Raw genomic sequence first — 16,925 nt, forward strand, 5'->3', positions numbered from 1 at the left:
TGGTCCATGTTCAGTGTGGTACACACCATGATACCAAACAGCACAGTGACTACTTTTCACCCTTTAAATAGGCAGACTGACTAATTACAAGTTTGAAGACACCTGTGATGCAAATTAAAGGACACACCTTAGTTTAACATGTCCCTATGGTCAAATTATTTGAGATGGTATCCCTTTATCTTTTCTAGGGGTACCATCATTTTTGACCAGGCCAGTTTCATTAGTTTTTTTTTATGATTCTGTTTAACCACAATTCAAAAGCAATGTCGGATTTTCATTTGTTAATTTTCAGTAAATTTTTAATTATTATTACTTTTGTCAGTTTCAAGTTATTTCAGTGACCATTGTGGGTTTTTCTTTAACGGGAGGGTACCAACAATTTTGTCCATGTGTGTATGGATTTAATTTAGTCTGCAACTGGATTTACCCATTTCATTTGAGCTTTCTCAATTGAGGGGATGTGATGCATGATGGGTGTAGCTACAAATGTTCCATCGTACCCTCTTGACATTTCTGCTGACCCAACACTGCAAATTTGATGAACTTTGAAGTATTTCCACACCGCTGACATGATCGCCCTTGTTTGAAAGATTTATGTAAAATCACCCGAGATGAAAACAACAATCTAATGGGTGTGCATTAGGGACGCAACAATTATAGATTTTTATGGTTCGATTTTAGTCTGAGGAATAATCACGGTTTTACGATAATTATGCTTTAATTTATTGCACAACAGTTAGGATGTATAAAATTCATATGAACATTCTTAAATTAATGTTATTGTTAGTGGTGGGCATAGATCAATTTTTTTAATCTAGATTAATCTCACTGTAATCTTGGCGTTAATCTAGATTAAAATGGCTCATTTGAATTCCGCCGAAGGCATTCAGAAGTGTTCTACGCAAATAAGGACTAAAAGTAGCCTAAGTCTTTGAGAACGGGTTTCTCAAGCCAGGTGGCGCATTAGACCAGGAGCTCATCTCCTGTTTCCAAAATGCATCACAAACTGCTTGAGAAAGCTGTTCTACTGTGATAATTGGTGATGAAAATAAATTATGTTCAATAAGATGTACTTGTGTTTATTAACTGTTTATTAGATTAGTTAGCTTGGCTGATAGAGCTGTGCTGACGGGCTTGCCTCGGTTGCACTCAAACATCGTAGTTTGACGACGACTCTTCCCCTGCGCTACATCAGTGCTTGACCCGGCATCTTCCGCATTAGCTATGGGATGCTTTGCGTTTAGGTGGTATTTGAGACTGGAAGAACTCCTACAGTAAACAAATTCCGCATAGTGGTGCAAACAACCTTAGTCTTGTCGAGGTTTCCATTGGGAAGCTTCTTAAAAATAAATTTTCCCTGAAGCAAACAAGGCGGCTTCATAGCTGCATCCATGTTAGCACGTCACGTTTGATGTGATAATTTCACACACAAGGCATACACACAGGTTCGAAGATTCGTTCTCGCCCCCTACAGTGCAATTCGGCTAGGTATACATCCGCGCTAAAATATCAAGGTGAAAGTCATCGTAGCTTGCGTGACCCAGCTCCCAACCCAACTTTGAGAATAGATTAACGGCGATATTTTTTTTATCGCCGATAAGAGTCACAGCGTGTTAACGCGCATTAACGGCCCACCACTAGTTATTGTACAACATTTCTTTGATGGCTTTTGTTTTTAACAGTTGCAGCCTTTCGAAACAAATCATAGTTCCCAAATAATACAGTACCAAATATCTAAAACAATTATAATCGTAAATTAGTGAATGAAATTACTTTTCTAGGTGAGCTTCTAGGAGTAAATATTTGTGCGTAACTGAATTGAGTAGCCTAAAATAATAACGCAGACTAGGCACTGGCTACTCGTACAGTGCAATATAGTGTATGTGCACAAATATGTAACAAAACTTAAGGTTGTGTTAAAAACAACACACAGTAATAATATTAATAAACAAACTAAAATATATGTCCAAACAAGAGAATGTTCCTGAAGAACTTAAAACCTCTTAGCGATCCAGGCCTGAGGTCGGGCGCTGTTCGACACCAAAAAAGTCAAGCAGGGCAGCTTTCAAGACATATGGGAATTCTGCTTTTAGCCAGCTGGTCCAATTATTTTTGTGATTTGTGTAAAACTGAGTGAGACTGCGTCCCCCGTTACACTGTTTTGACGTTAGCCTCAGTCAGACTCTGGTCGCTCACTGGCAGTGTGTTCACAATGTTGTATTTAAGGGAGCCAGGTGGTTGAGCGGTTAGGGAATCGGGCTAGTAATCAGAAGGTTGCCGGTTCGATTCCCTGTCATTCCCCAAAATGACGTTGTGTCCTTGGTTTGCCTCGGGGGAATGTCCCTGTACTTACTGCAAGTCTGCTAAATGACTAAATGTAAATGTAATTTCACTCCATTCCACACCAAAAATGTCAGGGAGGACTCCCTTTTGTAGATACAAGCTTGCTGAAGATAGCCAGCATTTCTTTAACCGAGCCAAAATGGCTGACAGAAGCAGAGTTTTTTCTGCGTCAATCCTGGTGAATCAGATAAAGCACTCCAATGTGTTCATGCTTCAGTTGTGTTTCAGCAATACTACTGGGGGGTTTAGATATAATATATGATAGTTCTAAGTACCACCTTTCATTACAGGGCTCGACAATAACGATGGCCCGATGGCCCGGGGCCAGTAAAAAGTAACGTTGGGACAGTTAAACTAGCAACTCACTGGCCCGATCGGGCCACTGCAAATTATTGATTGAAAAAAAAAATTGCATTGTAAAAGTTAACATCCTTCATATGTTTTGCTATCTGCTAAATGCATAAATAACTTTGCAGCTCGTGGGGCGCACAGTTGGCAAATCAAGAGTTGAGGAGTGACGAGTGGTTGTCAAATTGTAATTCTCTAATCTCGATACATTTTTTAACAACTGGCGCGAGACAATAAAGTGAAGATGGCAGCAAAGTAGAGCTACGAGCTCAAACGGAAGCAACTTTTTTAAGGAACGAAGATGCACTGTGTCGTTTGTCGTATGTTCCCGTCTAAAGCAGACAAAAGTGGATATTTTTACATTTTACAGGAGGCACCGACAATTTTCGAAAACAATACCTGACCAGCCATGCTAGCAGTAGCAGACAGCACCTGGTTTGCGTGACAGCTAAGCGGATGGTTGACAATCCATCTTCCAGGCCGTTGGCTATGCTGGTCAGGAATTTAAATGTAGATGCCCATCGTGTTATTGCACGATTTATAACAACGGCATATCACGTAATTAAGACGGGCCAGCCGTTCGCCTTGTTCCCCCAGGCTATTGAACTGCAGCAGAAGAATGGTGTCGACTTGGGTACTTAGTATCATACTGATGAAATGCTATGGAAGCTTTTATATATTAGCATTGAGGGACCAGAGGTTTCAGTTGTGCAGAGAGATGGCTGTCAGCAGGGAAGAGAGCACGTCACGTTTGAGGTTAAAAGTCAATTGTTTTGCTGACTATTACATTTTTATCTTTTATCACTAGAAATGTAATTTCATTTTTGTTCTTTTTATATCCAGGATGTGTTTAATAAATGGTTAAACATGTTAACAGAATAACACAACTTATAAGTCTTTAGTTTTGTTGTAACAATGATAAATTACAACTTTTGGAGGGGGGGCCAGTAAAAATTGTCTTGGGGCCAGTAAGTTTCAAACCCACTGGCCCGGTGGGGCCAGTGCCAAAAAATGTTAATGTTGAGCCCTGCATTAGAAACAACAATTATGAAAAGTAATACCTTTTTTATCCTAAGTATTTGACCTTGGTTACCAAGGGTCCTTTTGGAGTCTCCAAAAGAAAACGCCTGGATGTACTCTTAGAAAAACATGTCAAATATGAATATTTTATGGTATTATATTTGACTTTTGACTTGGTAAGGCTTCATGCTGTGGTCCAATTTTGTCTTCCAGCATGTTTTCAAAACAAAATCCAGGCGAAAATAAAAACTTTAAATTTCCTTGTGTTCAAGCATCCATTACTCAAAACCAGTAGGACTTACAGGGGTCCTGACAAGAGGCAAAAGAACTTCAGTGTTACCTTTCAAAAGAGACCACAATCATGCATGTGCTCCAAATGGTTCAAGAACAGTTTTCAATTTACTTGGGGCATTACCATTTTAGGCGTTTTTTTTAATTTGACAGGATTGAGAAGAGGTTAGTTAATTTGAGTTTAGTATGCATTTCTTCATGTGACTATGGTAAAAGCAATTACACACAAACAAAAAAGTATTTAAACTAAATGTTACCTGCAGATGTCTAGAGCCTTCCTGGCATCTCCTGATACAGCAGACACCTTCCTGGCACAAAACTGGATGGCAGATGCATCCAACAGCTTTTCTCCTGACACCTAATATGAGGGTAACAAAGAGCGCCACAAGTAATCCACAAAATGTCAACATCCATTTATAAATCCATAAATGCAAGTAATATAATAACGATATTCAGAAATGTTTAATGTGCTAAACAAATTTTAACATGAGTATTAATTTCTTAACTCCTTCATTCAAGTAGAGAATGAGTCGGCAGGTGTGGCTCAAAAAACTACCATGAAGAAAACTAACAATGGTTCTCAGTTGCCCCTGCCCGGAAGCGGGTCACCGGGGCCCCCCCCGGAGCCAGGCCCGGGGGTGGGGCTCGATGGCGAGCGCCTGGTGGCCGGGCCTTTTCCCATGGGGCCCGGTCGGGCACAGCCCGAAGAGACAACGTGGGACCCCCTTCCAGTGGGCTCACCATCCGCAGGAGGGGTCATGGGGGTCGGGTGCAGTGCGAGACGGGCGGCGGCCGAAGGCGGGGGCCTTGGCGGTCCGATCCTCGGCTGCAGAAGCTAGCTCTAGGGACGTGGAACGTCACTTCGCTGGCGGGAAAGGAGCCGGAGCTGGTGCGCGAGGTAGAGAAGTTCCGGCTAGATATAGTCAGCCTCGCCTCGACGCACAGCATCGGCTCCGGAACCAGTCTCCTTGAGAGGGGCTGGACTCTCTTCCACTCTGGAGTTGCCCTCGGTGAGAGGCGTCGAGCTGGGGTGGGAATACTTGTTTCCCCTCGGTTCGGCGCCTGTACGTTGGGGTTCACCCCGGTGGACGAGAGGGTAGCCTCCCTCCGCCTTCGGGTGGGGGGACGGGTCCTCACTGTTGTTTGTGCTTATGCACCAAATGGCAGCTCAGAGTACCCACCCTTTTTGGAGTCTCTGGGAGGGGTGCTGGAAATTGCTCCTCCCGGAGATTCCCTCGTCCTCCTGGGGGACTTCAATGCTCATGTGGGCAATGACAGTGAGACCTGGAGGGGCGTGATTGGGAGGAACGGCCCCCCCAATCTGAACCCGAGCGGTGTTTTGTTGTTGGACTTCTGTGCTAGACACGGCTTGTCCATAACGAACACCATGTTCAAGCATAAGGGTGTCCATATGTGCACTTGGCACCAGGACACCCGAGGTCTCAGTTCGATGATAGACTTTGTAGTTGTGTCGTCGGATCTGAGGCCGAATGTCTTGGACACTCGGGTGAGGAGAGGGGCGGAGCTGTCAACTGATCACCACCTGGTGGTGAGTTGGCTACGATGGTGGGGGAAGACGCCGGTCGGGCTGGCAGGCCCAAACGTAATGTGAGGGTCTGCTGGGAACGGCTGGCAGAATCCCCTGTCAGAAGGAGCTTCAACTCCCACCTCCGGGAGAGCTTCGACCATGTCTCGGGGGAGGCCGGGGACATTGAGTCCGAATGGGCCATGTTCCGGGCCTCCATTGTTGAGGCGGCTGACCGGAGCTGCGGACGCAAGGTGGTCGGTGCATGTCGCGGCGGTAACCCTCGGACTCGGTGGTGGATGCCGGAGGTGAGGGAAGCCGTCAAGCTGAAGAAGGAGGCCTATCGGACTTTGTTGGCTGGTAGGACTCCAGAGGCAGCTGATGTGTACCGGCAGGCCAAGCGGAATGTGACTTTGGCGGTCGCGGAGGCAAAAACCCGGGCGTGGGAGGAGTTCGGCGAGGCCATGGAGAATGACTTCCGACGGCTTCGAAAAGGTTCTGGACCACCATCCGGAGACTCAGAAGGGGGAAGCAGTGCACTGTCAACGCTGTATATGGTGGGGATGGTGCGCTGCTGACCTCGATGGGGGACGTCCTGGATCGGTGGAAGGAATACTTTGACACGCGTTCCGACGTGGAGGCAGAGTCTGGGGACATTGGGGGGGGCCCTTCCATCTCTGGGGCTGAGGTCGCCGAGGTGGTTGAAAAGCTCCGCGGTGGAAAGGCCCCTGGGGTGGATGAGGTCCGCCCGGAGTTCCTTAAGGCTCTGGATGTTGTAGGGCTATCTTGGTTGGCACGACTCTGCAACATCGCGTGGACATCAGGGACAGTGCCTCTGGACTGGCAGACCGGGGTGGTGGTTCCCCTCTTTAAAAAGGGGGACCGGAGGGTGTGCTCCAACTTTAGGGGGATCACACTCCTCAGCCTCCCTGGGAAAGTCTATTCAGGGGTGCTGGAGAGGAGGGTCCGTCGGATTGTCGAACCTTGGATTCAGGAGGAGCAATGTGGTTTTCGTCCTGGCCGTGGAACTGTGGACCAGCTCTATACCCTCGGCAGGGTTCTGGAGGGTGCATGGGAGTTCGCCCAACCAGTCTACACATGTTTTGTGGATTTGGAAAAGGCGTTCGACCGTGTCCCTCGAGGGCTCATGTGGGGGGTGCTCCGGGAGTACGGGGTACCGGACTCCCTGATCGGGGCTGTTCGGTCCCTGTACGACCGGTGCCAGAGTTTGGTCCGCATTGCCGGTAGTAAGTCGAACTTGTTCCCGGTGAGGGTTGGACTCCGCCAGGGCTGCCCTTTGTCACCGATTCTGTTCATAACTTATATGGACAGAATTTCTAGGCGCAGCCAGGGCGTTGAGGGGGTCCGGTTTGGGGACCTCAGGATCGGGTCGCTGCTTTTTGCGGATGATGTGGTCCTGTTGGCTTCATCGGGCCGTGACCTCCAGCTCTCACTGGAGCGGTTCGCAACCGAATGCGAAGCGGCTGGGATGGGAATCAGCACCTCCAAATCTGAGGCCATGGTTATCGACCGGAAAAAGGTGGAGTGCAATCTCCGGGTCAGGGAGGAGATCTTGTCCCAAGCGGAGGAGTTCAAGTATCTCGGGGTCTTGTTCATGAGTGAGGGAAGGATGGAGCGCGAGATCGACAGGCGGATCGGTGCGGCGTCCGCAGTGATGCGGGCTCTGCATCGGTCCGTTGTGGTGAAGAAGGAGCTGAGTCGAAAGGCGAAGCTCTCTATTTACCAGTCGATCTACGTTCCTACCCTCACCTATGGTCACAAACTGTGGGTAGTGACCGAAAGAACGAGATCGCGAATACAAGCGGCCAAAATGAGTTTTTTCCGCAGGGTGTCCGGGCTCTCCCTTAGAGATAGGGTGAGAAGCTCGGTCATCCGGGAGGGGCTCAGAGTAGAACCGCTGCTCCTCCGCGTCGAGAGGGGCCAGTTGAGGTGGCTCGGGCATCTGATAAGGATGCCTCCTGGACGCCTCCCTGGTGAGGTGTTCTGGGCACGTCCCACGTTCATTTGGGAATATAGAGATAGAGATATTGACAATTAGACTAATTAACAATATAAGCTGTAAGCAGCAAAGATTTTAGACATCCACAGAACAGGGTTCCGAGTACACGGAGCAAGTTTGGTGTGAATCCATCAAATATTTGCTGAGATACGACCTCACTTCCTTTTTGGCGGCTTAGTTGTCCAATTTGATACGCTGTTCCAGACAAACGATTTTGAAAATCAAAAATCCATACGGTAATGGTGAAGCTCAGTCTGGAGATCCTCTCTGGCAATTTTGAAGAAGATTTGACAAAAATTGTAGGAGGAGCGAAAAAAACGTTTTTCATTACGTTTCCAAATGGCAGAAAATCTTAACTCGGTACCATGTCATAGTTGAACTCATCTTGATCCAGGGAATTCAATGACACCTCAAGTTTGAAATTTGGCCATACGCTTCAAAAGTCACATGTGTAAACACACCCTCAACTTCGACCCATTGGTGGTGCTAGAGTGCTCAAATAGGAGACATGAAACTAGGTGAAAATGTGTGCCAAACTTCACAACTTTTCACCATACGGTTCTAGGGGCTGCCATAAACACCAATGCGTGAAAGTTTAGACATACCGTATTTCTTCGATTAAACGCTGCCCTCAAATAAACGCTGCACCAAAAATTAACATTGTGTAATAAACGCACCTTCGATTAAACGCCGCACCAAAGAAAACTTATTGGTTCAATTAAAACACAGTATTTATTACACAAGTAAATCACAAGTGTACAATATAAAAATTTAAAAAACAAATTCACCTTTCATCAACCCCAAGTTCGCGTGCTGCAGATCTGTTGCTGCTGGTGAGTGCTTTCTGCACAGCTTTCTGTTTGAAAGCTTAAGTGTAAAAATGTTTCGTCATGCTGCAGCATTTAATCAAAGAAGTACGGTAATAATAATGGGTACAATTTCTGGGGGAAATTGTGAGGTGTGCTTGCGTCCCTTGCAGATGGGTCAGTTTTGTTACTGACATTTTACAACTGTTATTTCTGTAAATTTTATATAAAAATGCATACTTATTATTTATGTAGATTGCTCTACATATTGTGGAACCATGTCAGAATAATGTTCCTCAATGTAAAATTGTGAAGACTTTGAATATCTCATCATCTACAGTAGGCTACATAAAATTAAAAAAAAACTGGAGAAATCTCTGTAAGGGACAAGGGAGAAAATAAATTCTGATGTCATTGCATGGGCTCAGAAACACCTCCAGAACTCATTGTCTGTGAACACAGTTTGCCATGCCATCCACAAATGCAGGTTAAAGCTCTATGGTGCAAAGAAGAAGCCATGTGAACATGAGCCAGAAACAATGCCATCTTCTATAGGCTAAAGCTAATTTAAACTGTTCTGTGGTCAGACAAATTGAAATTCTTTTTGGAAACCTTGGACGCTGCATCCTCTTGACTAAAGAGGAGAGGGACCATCCGGCTTGTTATCAGCGCTGGGAGTGCATTAGTGCTTGTAGAATGGGCAGCTTGCACATCTGGAAAGGCACCATCAATGCTGAAAGGTATAGGTTTTAGAGCAACATTGTTGCAGGGAAACCCTGTTGTAGTATTTATTTATATGTATATATTTATTATTAGGTGTGCTTGCCTTTGGCAACACAACCTATTGTAATCTCATATATATATTATATATATATATATATATAATATATATATATACACACGGTACAGAGTTATTAAGATTTTCTGTCCAATCAGCGAACAGAGGGAGTGGCTGAGAACGATGACGTTGATGTCGTGCATTAGTTTGAGTTGTAGTTCAGTAATGGCGGCGGAGAAAGATGCGAGCGAAGCTATTTCGGTCTGTTGTGGCAACGCTGCCGAATATTAAGTTAAAGCCGGAGCAAGAACAATCCTTGCTGAGTTTTGTTGGTGGCCACGATGTTGAGGCCCTCCTCCCCACGGGGCTCGGGAAAAGTTTGATTTTCCAGCTATGGCAGCTAGCTCCGTTACAGTAGTGGTGAAGGAGTTGGCTAAGGTGAACGCTAGCAATTGGTTATGGCAGATCAGAGTGGCTCTGAGCAGATCCAATAGTTTTAAACTTCAACAGAGTACCCGCCTTCAAGGAAGTTAACTCTTGTCAATGGAGCAATCCCAGACCCTCTGTACAAATGAAATGTACGAGGGTATGGTTAGGACCAGGCTATAGGAGGACACCATGGCACATACATTTAAGCAATTTAAGACTTGAATGTACAGTACGTAATGTCACATTAAATAATGTATTTAAACTTAAGCTTGTGTGGTGTGTCGCTGTAACACAACAGTGCTGTGGCAGCACTGTTACAGAATCGCTGCACGGTTAGGATTATATTACAGTAAGTAAAATAATACAAGTCTGGTTCAGTACATAAGTGAAGTGAATACCATTTTGCTACCTGCATATACCTACAGCTGACAAAAAAAATACCCCAGGCTGGTGTTATCGCAGGAAACGTGGTTGAAATGCAAAACTAGTAGGCTGTGGTAGCTCTACTTAGCTTACCTCTTTTCCCACCCTTAAAACCTTTGCACTACATACAGAATGTTGGTGCTAAACATGTAGCTAGTTATGTTTTCAGGCTGTGATATCAACATCCTGTATTTTGTATGCCCTTCAACTGGTTTGCTCCTGCGATTCCCACACAGCAGTAGTCTAGTAGTTAGCTAGCTCGTATTACAATTTACCGGGGTCAGCTTCTCCACGCAGGGCTCTAGACAAACAAAATGGTTGCATTTTGCGTTGTTACTGACAATGATCGCTTCCAGTAAAAAAAAATTTAAGGAGCCATTTTCCCCTAAAAAAGGGGGTTCTTTATTAATGACTGAATGCAATTTGAGTAGGCTAAATGCGTGAAAATATAACTAGAAGGGAAAAATTTAAGGGACGTTTAAGTCCTAGAGGTTAGGACAATTTTTACACAGGATTGCCCAATTTCTTTGTTTTCATGAAACTTTTCAACTATGTGAGGCTGCTAAATCAGCATTCCCTCTTGCAAGGGAAATAAGCCAACCGTTTCATTCTACACGTCACTCTTAGTATTTTGAATTGTAAATGAGCAGCAACAAATTTATGCTTTTAAATCTAGATAAATTATATATATATATATATATATGTGTGAGTTTACAATAGGTTGTGTTGCCAAAGGCAAGCACACCTAATAAGAAAAGGTAGAAACACTTAAGGTGGCTTTCGGCACCCAATTACAACATTAACATTTCGTTAATTTAGCAGAAGCTTTAGTACCAATGGACATTTTATCATTATGTAGCTGTCTGTAGCAAAACATATTGTAAACAAGCTGCAAGGTGTCGGGCACATGGTAAATTTGAGAGAGGGGGGGGGTGTGTCCATGGGTAGCTGTTTGTATAAATCTTTTATTTTGCATTTGGTGTCCTTCTACCACATCCATTTATAGGATTCCCACTCTTTTCTACAGATAATTTTCAGGGATTGAGCCATTCACTAATACTAGTGCAGTGGCCGTGCCCACGATGCCCATGCCATGATTAAGATAATGTTTAATTGTTTGGTGTAGATTTCTTAAAGCGTTGCTGAGATATGACCCAACTTCCTGTTTGGTTGCTTTGCTGCCAATTTTGATTTTGAAGTAAAGCAGCTTAATTTGGGGGGGGGGGAACAAGTTTGTTGGAAAATATCAAAATCACTGTATGGGTCCATCTAGACTTTACTGCTTGGCCCCCAATGGTGGCCAAGCAATATCAATGGTGATTTTGTCTTGTTTCCCAGCCGCAGCTAGTCTGGCCTGCTACTATGCTTGTGAGCGGTCAGTGCAGTTAGCTAGTTTGCTATTTAGTAAGATATAACTATTGATATTGTATAAATAACCCATCGTTAGTAATATTTTGTGCAGCAGCACGTGGAGTAATATTACTGTTATGTATTTACAAAAAAGAATGACGAAACTTACCATAGCCAGGCCCAAAATTATTATCAATGATTGAGCCTAGCATAGGTTATTCTCAGTTGTAAGATTAATTATTCTTTTTTTGTTATTTTATTTTGTTGATATAGATTATATTTTTTATTTCTGTATTTATGGTATTTATCATCGAAATTGCCACAATTTTGGTCACATGCTATCGAAATTATATCTGTGCAATCTCAAAATATATTTGGGACCATTTGTGCGATTGCAAATAATCATTTAGTTTCTTTACAAAACGCTCACTGATTATCCTACTGCACAGCAGTGTTGTAGTCAAGACCACCTTAAGGCCGAGACCAAGTCATGACCAAAACCAGAGTGTATCGAGACCGAGGACCAGGACCAAGGCAGGGCGAGACCGGGTCAAGACCAGACCACTCAAAATACACAAGCAGTAGGGTTTGGCTAGGTAATAAGTTAGATTTGATCTGTAACTGTATTTGAACTAAAAATTAACACTCTTAAAGTAGTGTTGTGTGCTTATGGCCAGGGAAAACAGCCTGTTTTTTTTCCTTCTTTTTCTTAGTGGCGCATTAGTACTCGGTCTCTGCTTTCACATTTCTCTCTCACCCAAGTGAAGGAGCGCGGTACTGCGGCATTTAACTTAAAGGTCCCATGGCATGCTGTTTTTGGATGCTTTTACATAGGCCTTAGTGGTCCCCTAATACTGTATCTGAAGTCTCTTTCCTGGAATTCATAAGTCCCACAATGAGCTTTCCTTAGGATGTGCCATTTCTGTGTCTGTAGCTTTAAATGCTATGAGGAGAGAGGCGGGGCTAACTGCCATGCTTCGGTCGTTTGCAAGCCATGATGTCTCTCGAAGAAAAAACAATATCACGCTCGTACGATCGTAGCTAATTTTCTCATTGGCAGGCCAAATTCTCTGGGCAGGCAAAACAGAGAAAGGGGAGGTAACCTTTCCTCTTATGATCACATAAGAGGAACATTTTCAGCATTTGAGCTTTCATTTCTCAAAAGGCAGCGAAGAATACCCAGGGCTTGGTTTACACCTATCAAAATTTCTAGCCACTGGGGGGCCAAAGGCAGGCTAGGGGAACTCTAATGTTAACCCTTGTGTTATCTTCGGGTCGTTCTGACCCATCAGTCATTGTGACCCACCGTCGTATTGCGACAACTTTACCGCATACAAAAACAAAGTGAAGCATTTTCTTTTAACCGTTGGGCTGTCTCAGACCCCCCACATTGCGAAGGTTAAAAGAAAATTATTTTTATTTGTTTTTGTATTGGGTAAAATTGGGTAAACACAACAATGGTTCGTTATGAACCTTTGGGTCATGTGACCCGAAGGCAGCACGAGGGTTAAATAACATCCTAAAGGGACATTTTCAAGTCATGGGACCTTTAACATTATGAAATCGGTAAAGGTATGCAGCTGACATGAGTTAATGTTGATGTAACATAACTTTATACTCTTAATTAGCTACATTGCTTTATGAGGCCTGGCTCGTTAGCAAAACAAAATCTGGCAAGCAACTGAAACTAACGCCCTGAAACATACAGTATTATACATAGCTAATACTAGCTAAATCTCTGTGTAATGGGGGAAAAGATTTCCGAGGAGTTTTGGTACAGAGGCATATTGCAAACGTTAGGTAGCTAGCTTTGCTAGCGTCACTTACCCCTAGCTTACCTTTTTTAATGTTTTCTTTCTAAACGCAGGTAAAAGTTTGATGTAGGCCGAGTGCCAGCCGTCTCAGTAAGCGTCTCTTTGCAGAATTTACACAAACTGTGTTTTCTTTTGGACATTATTGTTAACTCTTTGTGGTTCAGGTAACCAAATCTAATTACAGCTGATTTGGCCAACATCTTCAGACAGCCACTGTTTCGACTATCTTCCTCATTCATTTAATTTCTTTTCCCCAAATATCTTTATTGATTTTTAACACACTGTTAACATTTTGACAAATGAGGTACACGTATGTACCAGCATGACACAGATATAACATAATAATAAAAAGACAAAGACAAACAGTTTAACAAAAAGAAAATAAAGGAGAAAAGATAAAACAAATACACACATAAGCTTCTTGCAAGATTCTACAAGTTTTCAAACACCTTCTCCATTAAGTGTCATCCCGTCAGCTCCACCATGCTCAAGGAATGAAAAGAATGGATTCCATATTTCCTCAAATTTCCCGTATTTACCTCTCACAATATAAGTAATTTTTTCCATAGACATGTTCATAGCCATTTCTTTCATCCAACTACCTACTCTAGGTGCTTGGACGTTCTTCCAATGTAGGGCAATTAAACTTTTTGCTTGTAACAAACTCATGTCTATGAAAGAATAATCTGTACTTCTTAGTGTAACGTGACAAGGATATAAGTGTAATAGGAATGATTTTGCAGATAATGGGAAACTAATATTTAAAATTGTATTTATCTTATCGCTAACCTCTTTCCAGAAGTTCATTATGTGTTCACATTCCCAAATAGTGGTACAAAGTGCCTTTAAATTTGTTACATTTCACACAAGTGTCAGGGATGTTTTCACTGTATTTGTGTAATGTAGCTGGAGAGATATAAGTACGCATTAACCACTTATATTGTTGTAGTTTCAGTCTTACATTTAATGTTTGGGTTTGAGCCCCCTTACATGCCTTCATCCAATCATTCACATTTATATCCTCGTTTAAGTCCTTACTCCAAGCTTCTAGCCTACGATTTGAGGATTCTTGTGATCCTGAAATTATGATATCATAAAGTGATGAAATTAAACCCGTTATAGCAATCTTTTAACATTTCCCTCTCTAAAATAGTTAGAGGGGGTTTCATTAAAGAGTTCTGTTGGGAGGTAGAAATGAAATGTCTTATTTGTAAATACTTAAAGAAGTGTTTTCCAGGAATTTCAAAAGAATGAGCTATTTCCCCAAAGGACATGAGCTGATTGGACGAGTATAAATCTGCAACTGTCTTTATTCCTTTGCCTGCCTAAACTTTAAACCCTGCATCAAGCCTCCCTGGTTTAAAACTTGTGTTGCCCCAGATGGGGCTAAAACTAGACAAGTTGTTAGGAATTCGTAAGTATCTCTTGACTTCATACCAAACATTTATCATATTCATTACTATTGGGTTAAAGGTGTTTTTCCTAAGGTTTTTGAGTTCAGATGAATAAAGGTATAGGTTTAAGGGCAAGCCAGAAGAGATTGTAGAAGATTCCATGTCAACCCAAGACGGAGTACTTTGAGAAGAAAAATAGAACATAATGGTTCAAAGTTGAGTAGCCCAATAGTACCACTGTAAGTTAGGACATTGAAGTCCTCCTCTATCGTATGGCAAATATAGAAGTGATAGGCGGAGTCTAGGACGTCTGTTATTCCAAATGAAATTAGTGAACAACTTATTAACTGTCAGAAAAAAGTGTTTTGGAGGTGGCAGGGGAATATTCTGAAACAGATATAGAAGTTTAGGCAAAACATTCATTTTCAAAATATTTATGCGTCCAATCAAGGATACGGGTAAAGATGACCATCTTTCAATAGTTAGAAATACCTTCAAAGAGGGGGTCATAATTTGCAGGAACAATATTCTTGAGTTTTGAAACTATTTTTATGCCCAAATATGTAAAGCAATCAGTTGGACGAAACACGGTTGTACCATAATTGGGCTGTTGCCCATCCCTCTCATTTAGCAACATTAGCATGCTTTTTGAATTATTGATCTTGTACCCAGATATCTTCCCAAATCTACTAATGGTATCTAACAGGGCAGGAAAATAATTACTAAGATGTTTCAGAAAAAGAAGGACATCATCTGCAAATAAGGCATATTTATTTCTATTTGACCAACAGTAATACCAGTTATGCCTATATGTTCTCTAACTGCTATTGCAAAGGGTTCTATGGAGATTGCAAAGAGGAGGGGAGAGAGAGGTGACCCCTGCTGACATCCCCTGGAGATGTTGAAAGATTTGGACACCATATTATTTGTCAGAACCTCTGCTACGAGATTATTACAAAGAATCTTAACCCATTTGCAGAATTGTTCCCCAAACCCAAACCTTGTCAAGAGGTCAAATAGATAGGGCCACTCCACTCTATCAAAGGCCTTCTCTGCATCTAGTGACAGGATGGCAGTGTCCGGTAGGCCCTCCTGGTTATGAAGGACGTTGAGAAGCCTTCTCACATTATGGAATCCCTGTCTGCGTTGAATGAATCCAGTTTGGTCCTCTCCTATTAGATTAGGCAAAAGAGCTTCCAATCTCTTTGCAATAACTTTACACAATATTTTCGTATCCGAGTTAAGGAGGCTTATTGGACGCATGTTTTCGCATCTTGTATTAGTTTTCCCTGGTTTTGGTAGTAGAGTGATTAAGGCTCCTCTCATTGATTCAGGGAGGAGACCCTCTTGGAACGCTTCCAACAACATATCTAGAAGAGGGGCTAGCAACTTATCTTTGAATTTCTTATAGATGTCTACAGGGAGGCCATCTGGGCCTGGCGTTTTCCCTGCCGTCATTGCGTCAATCGCTGCTGATAGTTCTTGTGTTGTAAGATCTTTTTTCTAGAACAATCTGATCTTCCTCTGAGATCTGAGGTAGATTAAGATTGTCTAAGAACTGTGACTGGAGCTCCTGATTCAGAGGACACACAGCTTTTCATAATAATCTCTAAATGCTTCATTAATCTTAATTGGGTCAACAATATTTCCTAATGGGCCTTCAATCTCGGTAATGGATCTCTCAGTTTGCCTTTGTTTGATCTGCCATGCAAGTAGTCTTCCTGCTTTGTCCCCATGTTCATAAAAGTTCTGTTTTAATTTTAATACTTTTGCAGCTGCTCTACTGGCTGACAGTTCATTATAGCGGGCCCTTAGCAGCACTAATTTATTAGTGTCATCCACCTTAACTGTATTTTCCTGAAATATATCCTTTTGTAATTGGTTAATCTGCTCATCTAATTGTTTCATTTGTAGTCTAGATTGTTTGGACTTTGAACTACAAAAGCCCATAATCTGACCTCTAATGAAAGCTTTGAAAGCCTCCCACCTTATGCATGCCGAGGTTTCAGATTTATTAGTCTCAAAATACAACTCTATTTGATTACCTAAGAATTCTATAAATGATGGGTCTTGGAGCCATCCTACTTGCAGGCACCATTTAGGAGGAACATTAGCTATCTTGTCATTGGTGTATACCAATGATACTGCAGCATGGTCAGATATAACTACAGCATGATATTGACAATCTGCTATCTTGGGAAGAATTTCTGCAGATATTAAAAAATAATCAATACGTGAGTGTGTTTGATATGTGCTAGAGTAACATGAGTACGCTGTAGAGATGGGGTTGAGATGTCTCCAAATGTCCAACAAATTTAATTTTTCAAGTTTTGACATGGGTATTGTCAGAACCTGTCGAGCGGTCCTTAACTGGGTCCAAAGTG

At 42.6% G+C, this 16,925-nt stretch overlaps 1 protein-coding gene across 2 annotated transcripts in view; it reads right to left on the reverse strand.

The window, feature by feature from the left end:
- Positions 1-16,925, reverse strand: part of cdc6 (cell division cycle 6 homolog (S. cerevisiae)) — a 44,951-nt gene that overhangs the window by 13,288 nt on the left and 14,738 nt on the right. For both annotated transcript variants that reach the window (XM_062448815.1, XM_062448816.1), the window contains exon 8: positions 4,260-4,360. In XM_062448815.1, coding sequence (XP_062304799.1) covers positions 4,260-4,360 — 101 coding nt within the window. The remainder of the gene's footprint in view (positions 1-4,259; positions 4,361-16,925) is intronic.

Source organism: Osmerus eperlanus, chromosome 22, assembly GCF_963692335.1.
Source record: "Osmerus eperlanus chromosome 22, fOsmEpe2.1, whole genome shotgun sequence".
Classification (NCBI taxonomy): Eukaryota; Metazoa; Chordata; class Actinopteri; order Osmeriformes; family Osmeridae; genus Osmerus; species Osmerus eperlanus.